This window comes from Suillus subalutaceus, assembly GCF_016647625.1.
Source record: "Suillus subalutaceus strain FC151 chromosome Unknown DFJ58scaffold_29, whole genome shotgun sequence".
NCBI classification, from domain to species: Eukaryota; Fungi; Basidiomycota; class Agaricomycetes; order Boletales; family Suillaceae; genus Suillus; species Suillus subalutaceus.
The window spans coordinates 50,000-70,204 of record NW_024540278.1 but is presented as its reverse complement, the minus strand read 5'-3'; the positions used below and the strand labels follow the sequence as shown (position 1 = coordinate 70,204).

The following is a 20,205-nucleotide window of genomic DNA, read 5'->3' as shown; positions in this document are numbered from 1 at the left end:
GAAGATGGGGGGCACTCCATCACAGCTGGTAAGGCTCGTAGTGGAAGAGTTCATCGTCCTCAGCATTTGAGAGCTTTTCATGAATAACGGAAATCAGAGGTTGATGATAACGGTCTGCAGTGACATAAGGCCGAGCGCCCGGCTGAGCTGTAGTGCAAGAAAATGGAACTTCAATTGTTACTTGCGTTTTATGCCAACACACATCTTCATCTTCCCATACCTCCCCTTCCTCATCATTAGCACTCATGCCTAATTGCGAGTTAATCTTATCCCAGTGCGTATTTCGCACATCATCAGGATCAAAATCCGGACATCCAACTATGTCAATCAGCTCCTTAAAGCTCTGATGGGATTTTTGTACACCGCCATTCCAGTACCAATGGCCAAGCTCAAATGACGATTTGTTAGGGTATGGATAGAGCGAGATATCATGAGGCTCGGGGGAAACAGGGAGTTCTGCTGGAGTGCTAGCTGGGATAAAACTGATGTCTCACAGAGTTACGACCTCTTCTGGGTCATGAGATGGGGGGGTCAATGAGAAGAATTGGCGTACAAGGCCAAAGACATTCCTCGCTGTGCGGAAAGGAGGGGCTGACAGTGGTGTATGAGTCCTGGTGAATGCATCAATAGAATTTTCAGGTAGGTTTGACTGTGGTTGTTTGTCAGGAAATCTGAAAGGAATACTCGGAGGAGGCTGCGGGAGCACATCATCATACTGCCTATAGTGCCATGGCATAGGAACACCAGTACATTGGCTCCTTCGCTGCGCCAACAATAATCCCTCATCTATTTGCATAGACAGATTAGCAGAAGTAGGTGCACTGTGCAATGAAGAATCACATAACACTTCCTGGCTGGGGTGCATCACCGACGGAGTTGAGCGAATAATAGAAGTCCCTGCCATCAACACCTCATTGGCCTGGTCACAGGACGACGATGGTACTGGCAGGTGGTCTAATAGTGTGCTTGAAGTGTACCTGCCACTGCTATCTACCCAAGACCGTTTTACAGAGCTGAGGAGTTCTTTTGCTTTTGATAAAGCGGAGAATAACCTTTTCTTGCCTTTCAAGCACAAGTGCTGATGCTTGGTGTAGGCGCCTCCTGTGTGAATTCCCGAGTACAAGTACATTGGAAAGGGGTCAGAGCTGATGATGAATCCATGAGAAGCCGAAATAATGGGAATGTTGATGATGGATGACAATTATCCCCAGCACTAATAGTAGAAAATTAATGAAAGAACTCAGCAATACTGGCAACACAATGGACCATCAAGTTGGCGCCAGCATTGGCCAATGGCACCAAACAATCTCAGCATTAAATTCCCACAGGCCAAAGCCTCTGTCGGCAGGTTATTCTAGGACCTTGGCGCAAATTATGACAGCACATCAGCCACCATGATTTAGGTAAAAGCTGCAGTTTTGTTAAAGCAGCAGACGATACAGGTCCTTCTGTACCATTCCGCACAATGGAACCACCATCTTCACCTTCCTCTATGATCACCGCCCCACCTGCCTGTCATGAAACGGCTCAGAAGTTAGCGAAACTGATTGTGGAAGCTAAGACTTGCCGCTTCGCCCTGCTACACTATGACAGTGCCTCAGAATTGATGGTTGAATGGTGTTGGTAAGATGTTACTTCAACCCTGTTCAAATCCTAACCAATGACACTTCAACAAACACACAAAATGTAGGCCTGCCGATCATGAGGGAAGGAAGGTTCTGCCATCAAGCCTAGAGAAGTACCGCAAAGAATAAAATTTTCAATATCCATGCTGTGTATGCGCTGATGGCGGCGGGAGAGGGGCATACATAGAGGTGGCAGTATACCCTTGGTGGAATAAGACCACAGACAGCACTTTTTGGACTGCGAGATGTGGCTCTGATTGATGCAGATACCAAGGTCAGTGTTATTCAGCGTTCTTCATGCTCAAGGAATCTTACTTGATCATCACCTAGTAAAAATAGACATGTGATCCCAGCTGGCGCCTTCAGCCACCTTCCAGTACCCGCGACAAGGTATGAACTTGTTGCTGCAAAAATACAATTTCATTGATAAGCAATGAAGAACAGCGAGTCCCTCCTGTTCAACTAGAGTGGACCCACAGAGAGCAGATGGAGTTGTTCAATGCACTCGACTCACCCATTGGCGATGGGATTGGTGCAAAGGAGTTTTGTATTCTATTTAAACGCTGCAGAAAATGCATGCGAGTCGGAGCAAGGCCGGTGATGAACCGCCATATTTGTTCTGGAGGTGTGCAAAAGCGACAAAGACGATCACTATAGTTACATGCGGTAAAACAGGCTAAAGTCAGAATTGATTTGAAACATGCATTAGACAACTGGCTTTATTAGTTATCTCTCAGGGTAGTAGTGAGCTCTTTCAAAGAAGGGATGAAAGATTCATGGACAGATCTCAACCAAGGAACATCTTGATACCACACTGGGCCTGAGCGTCATCCATCAAAGTATTGCCTCCATTGGGGTTACAACAGGATATGCAAAGAAGACTAGAGAATGTTCCTTGAGATACTGAATCAGTGTGACAGCGGTTTGCAAGTACTGGGGTTGAACATTGAATGGTTGAGAAGCCACATGACTTAGCTGACCGTGACTATTCTTCATGAATCTGCCTGACGCCCGTAAATGCTTAAGGTTGTTCTGAATTGTCTCTCCTGCTCAAAATGTCAGTCTTCACCTATGTACAGTCATTGCCATGCTTACTGGTGGATTTGATGTCCAAAGGAACACATTGTTGTGACGGCACAGTGTTTCTGGAGAGATACAAATTCAGATCCCCTAAATTCAAGTGGTTTCTGCAAGGTTTCTGGAAACCTTCAGCATCCACTGGTATCAATAAGCTGAATAATGAGGAGAAGTAAAAAAAACCCCGTAAGAGCTGAGATCAGCGTGAGATCAATGCTAATCTGGGCCCCTTGCTTGAGGTGATGTCATTCCAGCTTCATCTGTGCTAAATGATGCCGTTCATTAACACGATCTCATGGTAGTTATGTTGAACCGAGCATAGCTCAGGGTGGGATGCAAGCAGCTGGTAGGCAAGACAACTGATCACGAATTTGATCACATTAGACTTAATGGAGAAAAAGGTGTAGCATTCATTATAGCTTTAGTCATATATTTAATTGTGCTATGATGTGTGTGTGTACATGATGGCAATAACAGCTAAGGGAAAGTGGTGGGTGCAAAAGAAAGGGTATCTGGAGCAAGTTTGTCGTCATTGGCAATATGCATTGCTCAGTTGCCAATCTTCAGCAACCTCAAGTCATCCTGTGGACTGCAGAAACTTGAGCTGTTCAGCGGCTACGCAAGAGAAATGCGAAGCATGGTTAAAGAGACGATATGCCTACCCCCTCAAGGATGCTGAACCTTTGATGGGAAATTGCTCTTTTATGGATGGAACTGCCTCTCCAGTACCTGGATTCACTTCTACGCATGAAGTCAAATGCAAGTCCGTCATTTTGAATGTCAGTAGTTTTATGAATATTCTCACCTGCTCTCACTCTCACTCTCTGAAGTGCATCGGACCCTTATTGCCCCTGTTGAACTCGTGGGTCACCGTTGACATTCAAGAAGTGTTCTATGATGCACTATGCACAGAACAAGCTTGTCAGGCAGGGCTGATGGCATGTTCTCTTACTGTAAACCTGTATCAACGCAACATTGAGTTAGAGATGCTCATCTTGCAGGCCAAGATGCACCATGCCAAAGCTGAGATAGAGCTCTATATAGTGGCCATTCAAAATGCCCATGAATTGGACTTCTCTGACATCACTAGTGAGCCCCATGGTCATGTTTCTTCACTTGCTGATGCCCCCCGGCAGGTGTCTCGTCTTCCGCCAGTGAATTTATTCCACCCCCTCGACCAGACAAATTGTGTTTTTATGATGAGGACTGTGATGATGTGATGGACAACTTTGATGACTTTCAACTTTGAGCACAGTAATCTCATTCTCCATCTATATTTTTTAAACCATCATATAAACCATTGCGGTGGTTTGTACTATGTGTACTACCATTGTATGAGGCCTCTTGTCAGAAGTGGCGACTAACATACTTCACGAGCACAGGTTGTTTTGATAGTTCTTGGTAAATTTGTCCCTAGAACGTTATACCCATGAAAGCAATACCGATTCTTTTTGTTCGTTATTTGTGCATCTCATCCTGGGTCTACCTACTACTCCTATTTCTCGCAAGGCATGCTCACACCGCATTTATTAGCCTGGCATGACTAAAAATGCTCTTTGATCTCCCTTCATCCTCGAACAACAAAACATGTGTCATCCAACCTGCTTACTTTTCTCCTCCAAAGATCACTCGTCAGATTGAGAGAATATTTGTTTTTTCGACAGCAAGAGCCATGATGGACCGCCTCATGACCCCCATCGAAAGACCATTCTGTCGTCTATCATGATGTATACAAGGAGCTTGCCCATATCTCAAAGGGTGAGACTCAGTACCATTTACTACAGAGGCAATTCATTGATCGCATTGAAGCCTCTTTCCATGATGCTGTTAGAAAAGTAATTGATGCACAAGCAGTGAGCAACCAGGGCCATCAACTGGGCTGTTAATTGCGGTGGTATGTCTTCTTCTGCATCCTACTAAGGTAGAGGACTTGTGGATTCGACCAACATCATGTGCATGTGACATGGTGTGATGCTGCATGCATAAGCCATGCCGAATGTATGCCGAATGTATGGCAATGGTATGCCAAGCTACAGTAAGTACAGTAGAAGTGTAATGACTTTGGCATGGTGAAATTAAGGTAGATTAAGAGGTTGTATAATAACAAACGTGTTTAATCAGTTCTACATTCGACTTGCGAGTCTTGCATCGAGAACTGCGAAGTAGGAGAAGTGCGACACTCTCAGCACTAAAGCTCGAGAGTGACACAGAGTTTTACCCCCGATTCAGAACAGTGGAATACTAATTTGTTGATGGGAGATGATGAAACTCGTCCATAATTGATTGTGGGGAGAACATGATGACCACGAAATTTTTTTATTGCCCATGCAGCCTGTGCGCCATTGAGGCCATTATGATAAGCATCGATAAATCTTGTGGACCGCATGGCGAAGCTGAAGATTGGTTGTCAAAGATCAAAATATTTATCAACCCCTGAATTTCAACTTTTCAAGTGGGATTGAAGTCACTCACCGTTGTATCAACTCCAATGGAACAGCATCAAGTGATGCAATAACACTGCGCTCAAGAGCATCTTCTGATGAGAATCGCTCCTTCACCCGATACAGCCATTTTTGTAGCATTGGAAGTTGAGCTGCTCACATTTTTGTCATTTTCTGAGGTGTCTGAACTTATTTTTTGTCACTTGGATGCCCACCATGCTTTAAGGCCTGCACCACGACACTTTCGTGCGCGTGGCTGGTCAACGTTTCAACGTTCAACCATGAGCTCTGCACTGGGTGACACTCTCAGCATCATGGCACCTCTTGCATTCGGAGTCTTGACAGACTTTAAGCCTCCGCTAGGAGGGTAAATTTACAGAAACATAGTTAACTGACTCATATCTCCACTTCTGCTCATTCAGAAAATATCAATGTCTGCGTAAATGCATTGTCCACCCTCTGATATTACAGATTTTGTTCTCGTTTCCTGGTTGAACAGTTAACCTCCGTTTTGTAATTTGTCACTCAATGTAACACTTTGTCACTGTGACATTGGTCGAATCCACAAGTCCTCTACCTTAGCTTTTGGGCTGATGTAGGATTATCCTCACTGAGACGGTGCACAACCTCTTTGTATCTAATACCTGTACTAGTCAGCGGTCTGTCACCATGCAGACTAAGGTGTTAAGGTCATCACACCCGACATCAGTCGACAAGGTGTAAATCCTCATAGAATTGGAATCTAGGTCGAAGAACTTAGCACGAGTGCGCCACTGGACATTATATGTGCCAAAAACGGGGCTGAATATTGATGCGAACTGTACAGGTTACACATTGACTACTCATCATCTTACTTTTCTCCAGGCCCCACACTCTCTGATCTACTCAACTTCAAGTTCGCCTTCATCTTTGGCTGAGCAAGACAGTCAACTTGTTACTCAATGGAGATCATGTCAGACATACTTTGAATGGGAGAAGGAGCATCCCATGCGATCTGATGCGGAGAGCAAGTATTGATTCCCTGTGGTGTGTATTTTTTCAGTACCTTTGTTCGATACGTCTCTTCTAACCAACAAGGCCTGTATGTTCGGCACATTTCTTCAAGCCTTGCACAGCCTACTTCCGCAAGTTTCAATTGTTCTTTAAGCCTGGCAACGGACTCTACCTCCTCTGTTTCATTGTTCTCTACTAGCAGAAGGGGAGCCTTGATGTGCCCTGCTGAGGAATTGTTATCACCAACATCCACCTCGCTATTTTATGATGAGCTTTTGGGATGAACAACGAGTCCGTTGACCAACTTTAAAACATCATGACCTGTGAGTTCTTCACTGTTTTGATTCGCATTGCACAATAACTCGATTCTAAGGACAGGCGTTCAAGTCAGCACCACAAGGTAAGTCACCAGCTTTTAGATTTACCTTAAATTCAAGTTAACGCTACCAGAATGTCCTTGCAATTTGGACATCTGACCCACCCACTGTGACATATGGGCGGACTTATTCTGTTGTGCGTGTTTTGTTCTTAATACTCCGTCCTTTACATATAGTGTAATTCGAATAGGTGGAGCACATGGGCCGGTCATCCATGTCATCGGCAGACACCCTGACCTATTCTTGGCTGCCATGTGCCAAGAGGCTTGGCCGCCAGTCAACCTTCAACATGGCCACTCCGCCAACAACCTTTCCTTTTATATCACATAGGCTCACGATAAAAGGCTTCAATCCATCTGCAAAGTTTGGACTATGCTTTTCTTTCTCTTCAGCCTTCATGACTACTGAGGACATCACTTCCAGAATTCCAAGCAAATGCGGCTCGTCTGCCCTCCAAATGGCCCCCTGGAACAAGTGTTAGCTGCTCCATGTTGTCACAGATTTTTGTCAACTCATCTTGTCACTCAGCTCCTTGTCGGATCCGCTTGTCTCCCATGGATGACATTTTGGTCAAACAGTGTTTGTGCTATGCAACTACCCTTACCTACTTACCAATGGTATCTTAAGACTAGAACAGATAGAAAACACTGCACTAGAGGACTTTTCCGCTGAGGAAAGAATTATTTTTCTTTTGCTCGTTAATTGACACGTTTGGCAGAGAGCGGTGATAACATCGGGTCTTTGAGCAGCTCTTGGATTCATATCCCAGCCTTTTGGAACGATTGACAAACGGGTCTAAGGAGGAAATCCTTCATATTGGAGAGCTAGTACATCATTCCCACCATGATCAGAGTTCTTGCTAATGCTTTTTAGATAGGTAAGGGAGCCGCAGGCGCACGAGGCGATGACACGAAAACATTGAAGTCTGCAATATTAGATTAGATTGCTCCAAAAGGAGAGGCGATCCAACCTCCTCTGCACAGAAATTCGAAGATCAATCACGGATTCAATCACGAACTTACAGGCTCCCTGCTCTGTCCTGCTGGATTAGACTGGAATTTTATCATTTCTTTGCACACAGGACCAAAGAAACCTCCGAAGCAGTGAACTGTTGGTCTGTGGAGATCAATGGCCCATTTTTTTGTATGCACATCATATTTACGATGCCAAAGATCCATGGTGCGGTCTCCTTTGGAGTCGCTTGCTTATATGTGTATGTCTCATGTCTCTCTTACTTAATTCATTAACTACATTATATTATGCTAGGCTTACAAACACATCTTCACATCTCTGAGTTCAGTTGATAGGGAACCGAAAGCTACGTGATCCGGAAATGCTCGTCTTCATGGCATGAACTCTGCCACCATCGCATCCATTGCTTACGTTGCAACCCAGGTTCGTCAAGAAACTATGCTTTTTTGTATGTAGATGATTTTGATGTTGATTGTATGTCCGATTCACTCTAACCTCATCTTCGGTGTTCTCAAGGACTGACACGACCACAGACTTGGAAACATTTTATCATAGCCTCCTTGACCTCTTAAAAGACCCCGACGAGTCAAAAGAAGTTGACGAACTTTTGATATGGTGGAATCGGTATGGTCCTCATTTTTCATCATGTTGCCGAGGCTCACACATTGTCTCGTACACAGCCAAGTCTTTCCCACTTCTTCCGCTGCCAAGTGCAACATCACTGCCAACAGTGCATTGTCGAAGATCTGACAAAAATGTCTTGCATTGAAACAAACTTCAAATCTGAACGTGGTTTCTACATAGCCTTAGTTTGAGTATACCTTTTGTAGTAGATACAATTACATCCTACTTAATATCAGCTTGGTTTTTCTTTTGATTTGTAGCTAGTCACGACGCTGAAGTGATAAGCCATGACATTCTGATGAAAAAATAATTTGATTGCTATAGTATGGCAATGTGTTACCCTATACTATATATTAGTCTATGTCCTACAAGGCAAGACCTGCAGTCAACATTCCACCCCACAATTAAATGATTAAAGCAACAAGGTAGTGGAAGGCACCGCGTTGTTGTCGTTATGTGACTGTGGACTTAATGTAGCTTGTTCCAAAAGCAGTCTGACATTCAAACACTTTGGCTGACTCCAGCATTGAGAGAGAGTCTGTGGAAGATGAAATCACTCGCTAACTATACACATGGTGACCATATGTTGTCGAGGTTGGGCAGGATGGCAGCATGTTGGTGCTTGTCGCTTACATTGTGTACCTAGCGGGCTCAGGAAACACAAGCAAGCATCACAATCGCATAACTAATGTCAGCATCAGTTAAGTTCTTGTAGACTTGGGCAACACAGGCAAGCATCGTAACCGCATACCTAATATCAGTGTCAATGAGGCACTTGTAGACTCGAGCAACACAAGCCAGTGTTGTAACCACATACCTCATATCAGCATCAATGAGGCTCTTGTAGACTCAAGCAACACAAGGCAGCATCATAACCGCATATCTAATGGCGGTGTTGATGGGGTTCTTGTAAATCTTGGGCAACACAAGCTAGTGTTGTAACTGCATATCTACTGTCAGTGTCAATAGAGTGCTTGTCGAAGCTGCAATGGCAAGCTTAGCTCGCATGAGTTAATCACACTGACACAACTTGATACAGTGCTGTGAACACTTGGCACCCTCGGGCTGTAGGCAGTGTTGATCCAACACAGTCCAGCCATATAAATCTCTATTGAATGCTGGAATTTGTTCAGATATTGTGAAGAGCATAAAAACAGTCAAAGGTTACATACAATTATCACAGCAGGGCAGAATTGTAATGTTCCGACACTTGCCATCAACTTGGCGACATTGGTCAACTAAATCATCCTTTCCCACGGCTGGCAGGTGTTGCAATACCACACCATTTTGGTGACAGCTGGCAACTAGACCGTCATGGTTGTGGATTTGGCGGGTTTCATCCAAGTAAGTCCGGGTATATAAAGCATTTTCATGCGGGATACAATTATGATAGATATTATACAGATTTTAGAGCAGATAAAGCTGTCTAAGAATTTATCATTTTAGGGTCAATTACCTGATGATACCAAGCAAGAGCTTCGCAAAAGTAGATGGCTCCATAGTCCGAAATTAATCTTTGGATTAGCCCTGCTTTTGCACTTGGGTGCTTCATTAAGGTTTGAGTGCAGCGAAAAGACAAGTTGGGTGGATGAGGATGATGGGTAAAGGGATTGATGTTGAGTCGCCACTGAATGAATTTAACATGGCATACAATCTTTTCTTTGCGCTCGAGCCACCAAGTCATCTGTGCAAACTCATCCTTGTGGTTAGTGGCACGATAGGCATCTTTCATAAAGTCGATATGAAGACATTCCATGTACTCTGTGTTGTAGTTATCTGTGGTGCCATATAAAGGAATCTTAGATGCGTAGTGCCGAGTTGCATGAAGTTTTGGAAGATTGAATTGCGAATACCGAGGTCCACAAATATTTGCTTGTTGTCATGAAAGAGGGTGAGAGCTTCATCGAGCAGAGACAATGTATCCGAACTGTGACATGGATACTATGCCAGGTACAAGAAATCAAGGAGGCCATGAACAGCTCGCAAAAGACAAGCTGGATCTAGATTGCCAGGAAGTCATATGTCAATAATTATGCCGAGGAGAAAATGCCATATCTGGGCATGTTCCGTGCCACTGAGATGAGAGAGGCTAGTGATTCATTTCATAAATAAACAGATCTGGTGGTTCGGCGGTAGTCTTCGACACTGTGCATCAATTTTGGCTGATCCACATGCCTCTGCCAGCCAACCAAGAAGGTGTTTAATGAGTTCTTGATACAATTGGTGGAGGATGTTTGGTGTAACAGCTTGGAAAATGTTGACGTAGGTTAGTTTTCCAAAACCGGGTGGACAATGGGCTTGATTCCCGCATTGCAACATGCCTGAACAAATTCGAGGGCTCCAATGTTGGTTGTGGCGAGTGCTTCAAGAACAGCATCAAAATCACGTATTTCGAAGGGTGTTGTGCTACTCTCAAGCTCGTCAGGAGGGATATCACACTTTGGGCATTCTGTAGTCTTGACTCCAGTAGCCAATAGTTGTTCGGAGTAATCACCAACAAAGCAAGTGAAGAGAGGATGACAATGGCGCAAGACACCATCCCCACTATGCATCACTAGACCGTCGAGACCAGCTTTTCCAGCGGCAACAAGATACGAGACATGCATGCATGATAAAGGTTTGCAGCACTTCTGTGACATGAAGCCTTGTTGGTAATATGCTCAAGGCATGTTGTGGAAAGATACCCAAGAAGGATTTGTGCGCGTTGGGATGGTTTTCGATGAATCTCGTTTGGAATATTACCAATAGTAAGGTAGACAGGGTATGTGGTGTGACAATCATACCAGCGCTAGGCGCATATGAGTATCATAGGCATATTTTGCCTTGCCTAGAGGAAAAAGAGTAAGGCGCTAGTCACCAGCGCTATCATTCCCAAGTTATCCGCTTTGGTACCACTTTTCTCCCATAGCACACTGCCCGGTCCAACACCTAGGTATTCCATCCTCCCATGTCCTGCCTCTGTCCACCTACCTCCGCTGGTGTGTTATTTTTCTTTAAATGTCGCTACTCATCAGTTGCAGGTCTTATTACATATATCCTCGTGTTCCGCAGTGCTGCATGTTTTATTACCTGTTGCTATATCATGCCCTCGCCAGTATCGCTACTATACTCGCCTACGCAATTCCGAACCCTTATGCAGTATGATAAAATGACCCATCGCACATACAGTACAGTGCTTCCCTTCCCCGGACCTTTGCTGGTGTCAGAGTCACTTTAGTTGCTATATCTCAGTCTTGGTGCAATCGATTCTGCTCTTGCCAAATCTCTCTGATCACGTGTCGCTTGACTTGCTTTAAAGTGCACGTTGCTAAAGTTCCCTCTTAAGTTTGACTTTCATAATGTCAGGATTGCTATCGGTAGTCGCACTACAATCTAGTCGCTACCAGGCATTTCACTTGCACTGTCTTATCTTACTTCTCGCTCTCACTCCCTTTGATTTCTTCTCACTGTTGCTAGTCGGATGTCACATAGCGCTATCGCATAAAACAACTTGCATAGCGCCTCTCACTTATATGCACATTTCTCTGTCGGAACTCACTTGTTGCTGATCACTATAGCACTACTCATTGGTTTTTTGGTCTTAGGTCGCTATAGGTTTTTAGCCCTTCGCGCTATCACTTCCCTTGCTTATTAGTAGGGAGTTGCTTCAATAGCAGTCCTCTTCGGTCGAATACTACACTCACGCCTATTTGGATAAGTAGTACTAGTTTTCTAACAGCCTAGTAACTATTTCTCTTTCACAGCGGTTTTGTTATGGAACACGGTGACTTGTGTTTTATCAGTCGAAATAATGACAGGAATGATAGTTGCGCCTGGCCGCTGTTTGTCAAGCTTTTTCTGTTCAATATCAAGGTTAATTTGATTAAGCAAGTGATATGAATCTATGTGGGCTCACCTGAGTACTCCACCACCATTACCTGTGTGCATGTCGCCAAAAAACCGAACTGTTTTATCAGCGTCTGTGTAGTGGCATTCTGGTGCAAACACAAGAAAGTCGGCAAAGTCTGGGTTGCCATAGAGATCCTTGATACATTTGAGTATGCTGTGGTAGAAAATATTGAACACTTCACCCACAACAACAACCTGTTTACGGTGAAACCTTGGATGACCAGGAAGTTGTGTGTCGATGATACTATTAAGCTCCCTTTACACCATCAATACTAAGCAAGTCCAAAAATGCTGTTGAGCTCGGGCCGCATAACTTCGCCCATTGCGCAACCTCCCAGTCCATTTGAGAGCAGAACGGAGCATAAGGATTTTCTGCGTTGTCAATACTGGAAGCATATGTAGCATTCACATTTTGAATTTTGGCTTGGGCAATAGGCTGTCCTGCTCGATGATCAGGATATGACTCAATGACTCTATCGTGATCTGCGATTTGCTGTTCAATCTGGTGGTGCATTTCGCGGTCGACACTGCCATCATCATCGTCCATAGGATCATCAACTTCCACCCCTGCCCATCCCTCGTCCTCCTGCACTGTTGGCTCCCATTCATTCTCCTCCCTACCATCTTCCTCGTCACTGCTATTTCTGTCATGCTCATCATGTGGCCCAAACTGTTCTTCATTGCCGAATGATTGCAGGACTTCATCTTTGAAGTCCTGCATTTCTTCCTTGTACATATGATATGGCCCCTCAGGCCCCTCGGACTTGTCACAAGGTTCATCGAGAGGTTGAGGTTTGAATTCCAAATTGACACGAGTATGCAATTGATGGTACAGTGCATGACAATGGGGATTATGGCTCTTTGCAAGATATTGACTGAGGCCAATAACAGTAAGGTTGTCGCGGGCACAGGCAGGGCATTTCAACATGGTGCTGGTTTATTCGGTTCCTGTCAAAAGTGACTAATATGGAGTCGGGGGATATGGTGTTGAGAGCTGGGCCGAAATGAAACTCGTAATAACTGAGATGGGGTCGGGGGATATGACTGAGATGGGGTCGGGTGAAACAAAACTGAGATGGGGTTGGAGGACATTGTGTTGAGAGCTCGGGCAAAATGAAACTGAGATGGGGTTGGGGTATATGACTGAGATGGGGTCAGGCGAAATGAAACAGGGATATTACTGGTGTTGAGAGCGGGTTTGGTGTCAGTTGAAACACGGTGCCGGTGCAACGGGCAAGCTAGTAAATCAATACTAAAACATTTGAGGGTCAGTCTGAGGTAAAAAAAAGAAAAAAAGGATGAGCTCACGAGAACTAAAGTCAGGGCTTGTAAAGTTGAACAGCCTCCGCCGTTGAAATACACTAAAAATTTGATGGTGCCCTCAAACTTTTCAACTTTTCCCACTCTCTCATCTTCACACTCCTTTACCGTTAAGCCATCCCTGCCCTTTTGATCTAGTGTACAATGTCCACACCTATTAATTCTCATGGTGAGTGGCCACCAGCAGACTCAGAGATGCCTGCTTCTCACCCTTCGGGCATCAATAGAGGCTCGAAATGCCAAGAAAAAAGCTATGGAAAACGCTGGTGAGCAAGCAACCCATACTATTTTTCTCTCTCTTTTACAGGAAGGGAGACACAATTCATGCTACACATTTCACGCTACACGATACACGAGCATGCTAACTCTCAGACACCATTCATACTGTAGACTCAGTATACAGAATCAAATTGTTTTAAACTAACCAAGGAACAAGGAAAGAAGGTATATTGAAATAAATCCTCCCAAGAACTCACACATTATCTACCACAAAAGCTAGAAAAGTCGTAGACCATGTACTTAAGGACTGGCAATAAGTCTTATCCTATATAGTTGTGTTGTCACTATATAAGTGGTGTACATAAGACCCTTAAGTAAGAGGACATCAGTGAGGACTTGGAGCCTGAGAAACCTCGAGGTCAGCAATTATCTAGATGCAGAAAAGGAAGTCTTACTCATGCTAGTGCTCAGGCTTTTATTGACCTCACAAGCTTTGTCGCACATATGCGATGCTGGATGTCAATGCCAGTACATTGTTCAACTCTGACAAGCTTGACTCTGACGGTAAGAATGAAGACTCGGATGCTGATGAGGCGAGGAACAAGAGACCACTGCCATGAGGCTCTCCGATGAGGTCAGCGATAGGTTACTTAAGCTGCACCAGTTGCCATCACTCACAATGATATTGAAGGTCCCTTTGTTTGTCACCAACTCAGGTGACAAAAAGATGAAGCCGCATGATGTTCAATCACACAGCAAAAACAAAAATCAATCTGCTCGAGATCACAAACAAGCAGCCAAGGTGAGTCCAAAATAAACTGTTCTCATGTGACAATCATCCGGTGAACATTTACTAGATTCCGACCTGGCACACCAATGATGGTTCTGAGCCTACTGATGAAACTACTACTCAGTGTGGGGGATCTGAAGAGCCCTACTCTAGTGACATTGGAGGCACTACAGTCACCTCCACCGCAGCGGCGCCACAGAGTGCTGCTTCTCTCATTCAATATGAGACTGGGAAGGTGAAACTACTCAATCAAAACCAAGAGACTCGCCGAGTAGTCCAGGATGCAATTATGGACGCCAAGGGCCACCTCATTTTTATCAATGCTTATCCCGAACTCGTCGACAAAAACCAAGTTGCGCTGCAGTCCTTGCTTACAGTGGCCAAGAGATGTGGTGCGCATGCCATCAAACAATGTCTTCAAGCAGATGCACAGTATGCAACTCAACTTGGTAATCTGGTATGTATTTTAATGCTCATTGCAGTTTTCCTTTTTTCTAACTATGTTCAACTACTCAAGGTGGAGCCTTGCATCCCATTATTATGCCATGACCTGAAAGAGGTTGCATGCGCCAACATCGATGGCTACTTCCGTCTCGGCCAGAGCGCAGTGAAGGCGAAAAAACTCATGGAGCAACACGCGTATTCATATTCTTTGAAGTTTGATGTAGATTGTACTATTCTTTGCCACTCGCTAAGTTCTTTGCACTCAGAAGCAGGTTCTTTATCGTATTCCTATCCAACTTCACCACTCTTTGCCACTCACTGAGTTCTTTGCACTCAGAAGCAGGTTCTTTATTGTATTCCTACATATCTAACTAACTTTTATTTCTTCAACAGTCCAATGACAATCCCTCGCCTAGGGGAAACACACCCTACCAGGGTGAACTTGTTATCTTTCTATTACATACTAGAGTCTTCAATGGCCCGAAGTCCATCGGCGTCAAATTCACAGAGCACTTCATCAAAATTGCAGGCAACAAAGCCAAACACCCCAAAATGCCTGTGCCATTACTGGCGCTGGTTGCGACAGCAGTACAGTCCTTCTATTTATGTCTTTGCACAGTGCTAACTCGTTTTCAAGATCTATGCAGCCCTGTTTTGGAAGATGTTCAACTTCACAGGGAATCAATTCAGCGAAACATATATGTTTCATGTGAAGTTCCTCGAGGATCTGAAGAAGGATGTGCCTAAGAAGTTTCACTGCATGATGGCGGACATCTATGAGTCCGTACAGTAAGTTTTACTGGTGTGCATGGTGCTACTTTGACTTGAGTATTGACACTACTGGCAGGGCCTTGAAACGAAAGGGAGGCAATAGTCAGGCCGATGAGCATCGAAAGGCATTGGTGCTACTGGACCTTGATGGCATGGGTGAGGATTAGCTTCTAGTATGGCGCTAATCTGTAAATAGTGCAGATTTGTTGATCACTCCTTTCATATACCCTGGTCTCCATCAGCTTGCTCCCAGATTTGTTGATCACTTGTTTTCATATACCCTGGTCTCTGTCAGCTTGGTCCACGTGTTTCTAGTCACTTTGTATACATCTTTTAATCCAATGCTATTCTTTTTCTTGTAACACCGTCTGAAATGCTTGATTTGTGCTTCATTATTAAACATATTCTTTCTCAAACTCACTCCAATTGCTTGTGATATCAACTAATTATTGACAATTATACATTACTCTTGAGGGGATAAAAAAGTACTTCTATGCACCATAACCTTCCTAAGGCTGATAATGTCTGATAATAGTCAGAAATTATTGACATTTATTGTTATCTAACATAATTTGTCTCGGGAGGCTTTTCCTGATGCATTGCGCTGTTTTGAGACTGCCAGAAAATTGTGTATAAGGGCATAATCTGTTGTCAAGGGCCCTTGAACCAGTACCATCACCATGGTCTGATTTTCCCACGCAATTTTTGCGGGCAAGGTTGAACAACTCATGTTCACAGTTTAACACTGGCCCTAATACATCTGACCCTTCCTAAACAACGATGAACTGCACACAATCAAAATGAGCACCATGACCATAACCTCCAAGACACCCAAAAATAAAAAATAAGAAAAGGAAAACAACGACGAACTAACACCTGAGCACCCTACCAGAAACACCCCAGAATGCAATGAAAACAAAACCAAAACAACACTCCCACCTTAAATAAAAACCTCACCCCACCCCACCCCACCAAAAAGCTGAATCACACAAACCACAACCCAGTATGATGCGAAAAATAGCATAAGAAATAACAAAGCATGCCTGCCAATCAACACGCCCAATACATGAGTACAACCTATCCTCCAACCAAACTGCCCCATCACACGCACACGTAAAAACAAAGCAGAAACCCCATACCGCTGTGACAATCATACCAGTGCTAGGCGCATATGAGTGTCATAGGCATATTTTGCCTTGCCTAGAGGAACAGAGTAAGGCACTAGTCATCAGTGCTATTCAGCTCCCAAGCTATCCGCTTTGGTACCACTTTTATCCCATAGCGCACTACCTGGTCTGACACCTAGGTATTCCGTCCTCCCATGTCCTGCCTTAGCGACATTTCGCAAGATGATTTTTTCTACTCAGTCATAGATTCCACCAATGAAGAAGTCGAGCGCACTGCATTCAACTTGTGATTCCGCTCATCTTCCGAAGCTACTGTTATCTGCCATCTTACCCCCGACTTCGAAGAAGAGGAAGAACCCCTTGGACAATTAACATCACATTACCTTCCGCTCCCTTGAGTTCCATTCGTTACTGTAGACACTCCCTCCACCGCATCATCACTTACCCCTTCTACTCCGTCTCGCAACGAGTCACCCAAATGGCAGAACCTTTTCATACCCGCCTCCTTCATACCTAGCTCTATCCCATCTCCGCAAAAGCAACTAAGCACAGGTTCTTTATACTAGCTAAATCCTCTTGGACTCGGAAGGGACAGGAATAGTGGAAATATGTAAGAACATGTAATAAGGCTGAAACCCTTGTTACAACACGAGGCAAGTAAAAACACGCACCAGTGGAGTTTGGATGGACATGGAATTGACATGGGGCTTTCCTAAAATGGTTTCTGAGCAGTCTGAAGGCGCAGGAACTCGGCCAAAGGTGATTGGAATGCGTGGGAATGGTCCAGATGCGCGGGAATAGGCTCGGGTATACAGGAACAGCCGATGCGGCTGTGCAAAATGTCGGACATGGATGGATATGCAAGGGAAATGTGGCAGGGAGTGCTTTTGTCTATCACTGACCATCCTAAAGCATGCAGGGCGCGGGAATTTGTCGGACTGCAGTTGGGTCGGCCGATGAAGGCACGGGAAATGCGACTGATGCCTTGGCCGAAGGTTTCGGCCTACATTGGCAATGGTAGAGAAGTGGTGAAGGATGTATGGAAAGTAGTTCCTGCATAGTTTGACCTCTATATGAAAAAGGGCTTCTGCAAGGCTAGCCCAAGCTTGAACACCACACCGCATCTTCCTTGACAGCACCAATTACTACCACCCTTCCTCCAGTCATACAACCTGCTCTTTTTGCTCAACCCGCTCAACCCGCCATCATGTCTTCCACACCATTCAAGATGCCTCTTAGAGGAACCGACGCGGCGCCAAAGTTCAATGGCACACCAACACGACTCATACCATTTTTTGAGGATGTGGAATTACTTGCTGACTATGCAGGACTTACCACTGAGCAGTGCATCAAAGCTGCAATCCGATATGCGCCCGTAGACAAATCGGAAACATGGGCATCAAGACCTGCTGCAAAAGGTAAAGATTGGGACAAGTTTGTTGATGCCATCAAGGCTATGTACCCAGGATGCGAAGGCAATCATCGCTATGCACACACTGATTTGGAAAACCTTTGCAGAGAACAAGTCCGCAAACTGATCTGCTCAAAGGAAGAACTCGGACAGTTCTACCACAAGTTCCTTCACATTTCACAATACCTCCTAGACAAGAGTAGGATAGCGGAACTCGAGCTCGGTCGCTACTTTTTAGAGGGAATCCATTCCACGGCCAATACCGCCATCAAGCGAAGATTAGAGATCAAGCTAGTTGACCACCATCCCGATGACCCATACACCTTGGAAGAGGTATATGACGCTGTGGTATTCTTGCTACCCAGTATCACGCCCACGGCAGTCGCTGTTTCACCTTCTAGCACACCCGCAACTAACCAGCAACCCACACCTCAGCAACCCGCCACCGGAACTGTGGTAAAGCGGGAGTATAGCCAGATGTGACCCCTCTCCAGCAACGCGTATTATTTCTGCGGAGGAGATCACTATACGAACTGCTGCGCTTTACGCGACCAATATGTCAGCGAGGGTAAGATCCACATCACACCAGAAAAGAGGATTGTTATGCCCGACAGTAGCAACATACCTGGAAGACTCTCTGATGGGAATTTCAAGGAGTGCATAGACAGATTCCTGTGTGATGGATCCGCTACAGGTTCTAACTCAACAGCGCTAGGGTTGATGTATTGTCACGCTGAGCCCACTACTCAAGTGACTCTAGGTATCGAGCCTTGTGCATTCATGCACACATGCGCCAGTGTAGAGGATAGTGATTCTGATGACGAAGAACTGGCCTGCCTAGAGAGAGAAGCAACCCGAGCCCGTGATGCATTCACAGCGGTAAAAGCGGATCGTGCTAACTGCAAGGACAAGGGTATGAACGTGCGATTTGAAGGTGTTAATGTTCCGCCACGCCCAAAACTGGGACCATCTTCTAAGACTACCGACGTAGTGGAGGAAGTCGCATCTCCACAGGTTAAGGCATCTGGGTTGAAGACCACCAGCGTGCCTAACAAAGGTACAGTAGTGGTGATGCCAGCAAGCTCATCATCCGCACCTAGTACTTCATCCTCATCATCACTACCTGCAACCTCTTCTTCATCCTATGATCCGCCTACCACTAATCCCTCCTCTACGCAGTTTAGGTATACCCATCCGCTTGAAGATAAGGAAGCCGACAAGAAGGTTATCAATCAGATGCTAGACTCCAGCATCAGCATACCCATGCGGGAGTTGATTGCAGTATCCACTGACGTCTGCAAGGTGCTCAAGGAAATGGCTACCACCAAGTGCGTTATGGTCAGGTCGGTATCAGTCAACGAGCTGAGCGGTCAACCTGAAACGCACGATTTCCTGAGGAAGTACGATGGTTGTTTGCAAAGGAGCGACTGACGGTCGCATTGTCATGGAACATTTTGAGTCACTGCGATGTATCAGAGCGGTTACGAGTCATGGCCGGGTTCTTTCCTGTGTTCTTGATCAGGGCGCCGAGTGCATTGTAATGCTGCGATCTGTTTGGCGGTCACTTGGCGGCATTCCATTAAGATCTGACCATAAACTGGTCATGGAATCGGTCAATACTTCTACCAACAAGACACTTGGCGTTATAGAGAATCTTCTGCTAGACATTGGCACGGGAGAAATGCTGTTCCAGGTCCAAGTTGTTCCGACTGCTAACTTCGAGATCTTACTAGGTCGCCTGTTCTTCACACTTACCAGCTGTCATACTGAGGATTTGCCCAACGGGGAACAAGACATCACTCTGACCAACCCAAACTCAGGGAAGGTCATCCACATTCCTACCAACCGCTGGGTAAAGAGATGTCCTGAATGCGAAAAAGGGTCACACCCGCCTCTTAGCGATTGCAAGAAGGGTTTTTGATGATTGATGATCCGCTTATATCACGAGGAGACAAATGGACTCATATACACCTGCCCCTCTCTCTGATTTCATGTCCTAATACATTACTTCCTGGTTCTAACTATCGTCTTGCGCCATCCGCGCATCACCTGCTCTTACAGAGCAAACATGACTTGTTTTCCGCTGCGCTATTTACAGCGCAATATACCCATCTCGTCTCTACCCG

General features: G+C 45.1%; 7 protein-coding genes across 7 annotated transcripts; 2 read left to right on the top strand and 5 right to left on the bottom strand.

Annotated features, from left to right (window-relative positions):
• Positions 1-19: 19 nt before the first annotated feature.
• On the bottom strand, positions 20-1,129 carry DFJ58DRAFT_725693 (uncharacterized protein; the record flags this gene model as incomplete). The annotated part of the gene is made up of 3 exons (XM_041385274.1): positions 20-142; positions 203-467; positions 495-1,129. The coding sequence occupies 3 exons, from the start codon at positions 1,127-1,129 to the stop codon at positions 20-22; spliced, it is 1,023 nt and encodes a 340-aa protein (XP_041246032.1).
• Positions 1,130-2,680: 1,551 nt separating this feature from the next.
• Positions 2,681-3,951, top strand: DFJ58DRAFT_839659 (uncharacterized protein; the record flags this gene model as incomplete). The annotated part of the gene is made up of 5 exons (XM_041392541.1): positions 2,681-2,874; positions 3,005-3,048; positions 3,180-3,481; positions 3,533-3,791; positions 3,839-3,951. 5 exons carry the CDS (start codon positions 2,681-2,683, stop codon positions 3,949-3,951), a joined length of 912 nt encoding a protein of 303 aa, XP_041246031.1.
• An 811-nt stretch (positions 3,952-4,762) lies between these two features.
• DFJ58DRAFT_777241 (uncharacterized protein) lies at positions 4,763-5,316 on the bottom strand (the record flags this gene model as incomplete). The annotated part of the gene is given in 4 exon segments (XM_041389542.1): positions 4,763-4,810; positions 4,912-4,917; positions 4,929-5,095; positions 5,175-5,316. Coding segments are annotated over 2 exon segments (262 nt in total), but the record flags the coding sequence as incomplete, so codon positions are not given.
• Positions 5,317-6,024: 708 nt separating this feature from the next.
• On the bottom strand, positions 6,025-6,629 carry DFJ58DRAFT_725691 (uncharacterized protein; the record flags this gene model as incomplete). Its single annotated transcript, XM_041385273.1, has 6 exons — positions 6,025-6,056; positions 6,107-6,164; positions 6,218-6,259; positions 6,309-6,393; positions 6,442-6,504; positions 6,562-6,629. The coding sequence occupies 6 exons, from the start codon at positions 6,627-6,629 to the stop codon at positions 6,025-6,027; spliced, it is 348 nt and encodes a 115-aa protein (XP_041246029.1).
• Positions 6,630-10,376: 3,747 nt separating this feature from the next.
• Positions 10,377-10,715, bottom strand: DFJ58DRAFT_839657 (uncharacterized protein; the record flags this gene model as incomplete). The annotated part of the gene is made up of 1 exon (XM_041392540.1): positions 10,377-10,715. The coding sequence occupies one exon, from the start codon at positions 10,713-10,715 to the stop codon at positions 10,377-10,379; it is 339 nt and encodes a 112-aa protein (XP_041246028.1).
• Positions 10,716-12,244: 1,529 nt separating this feature from the next.
• DFJ58DRAFT_839656 (uncharacterized protein) lies at positions 12,245-12,925 on the bottom strand (the record flags this gene model as incomplete). Its single annotated transcript, XM_041392539.1, has 1 exon — positions 12,245-12,925. The coding sequence occupies one exon, from the start codon at positions 12,923-12,925 to the stop codon at positions 12,245-12,247; it is 681 nt and encodes a 226-aa protein (XP_041246027.1).
• Positions 12,926-14,215: 1,290 nt separating this feature from the next.
• On the top strand, positions 14,216-15,708 carry DFJ58DRAFT_725689 (uncharacterized protein; the record flags this gene model as incomplete). The annotated part of the gene is made up of 6 exons (XM_041385272.1): positions 14,216-14,338; positions 14,394-14,783; positions 14,844-14,990; positions 15,164-15,358; positions 15,408-15,559; positions 15,618-15,708. 6 exons carry the CDS (start codon positions 14,216-14,218, stop codon positions 15,706-15,708), a joined length of 1,098 nt encoding a protein of 365 aa, XP_041246026.1.
• Between the last annotated feature and the right edge of the window lie 4,497 nt (positions 15,709-20,205).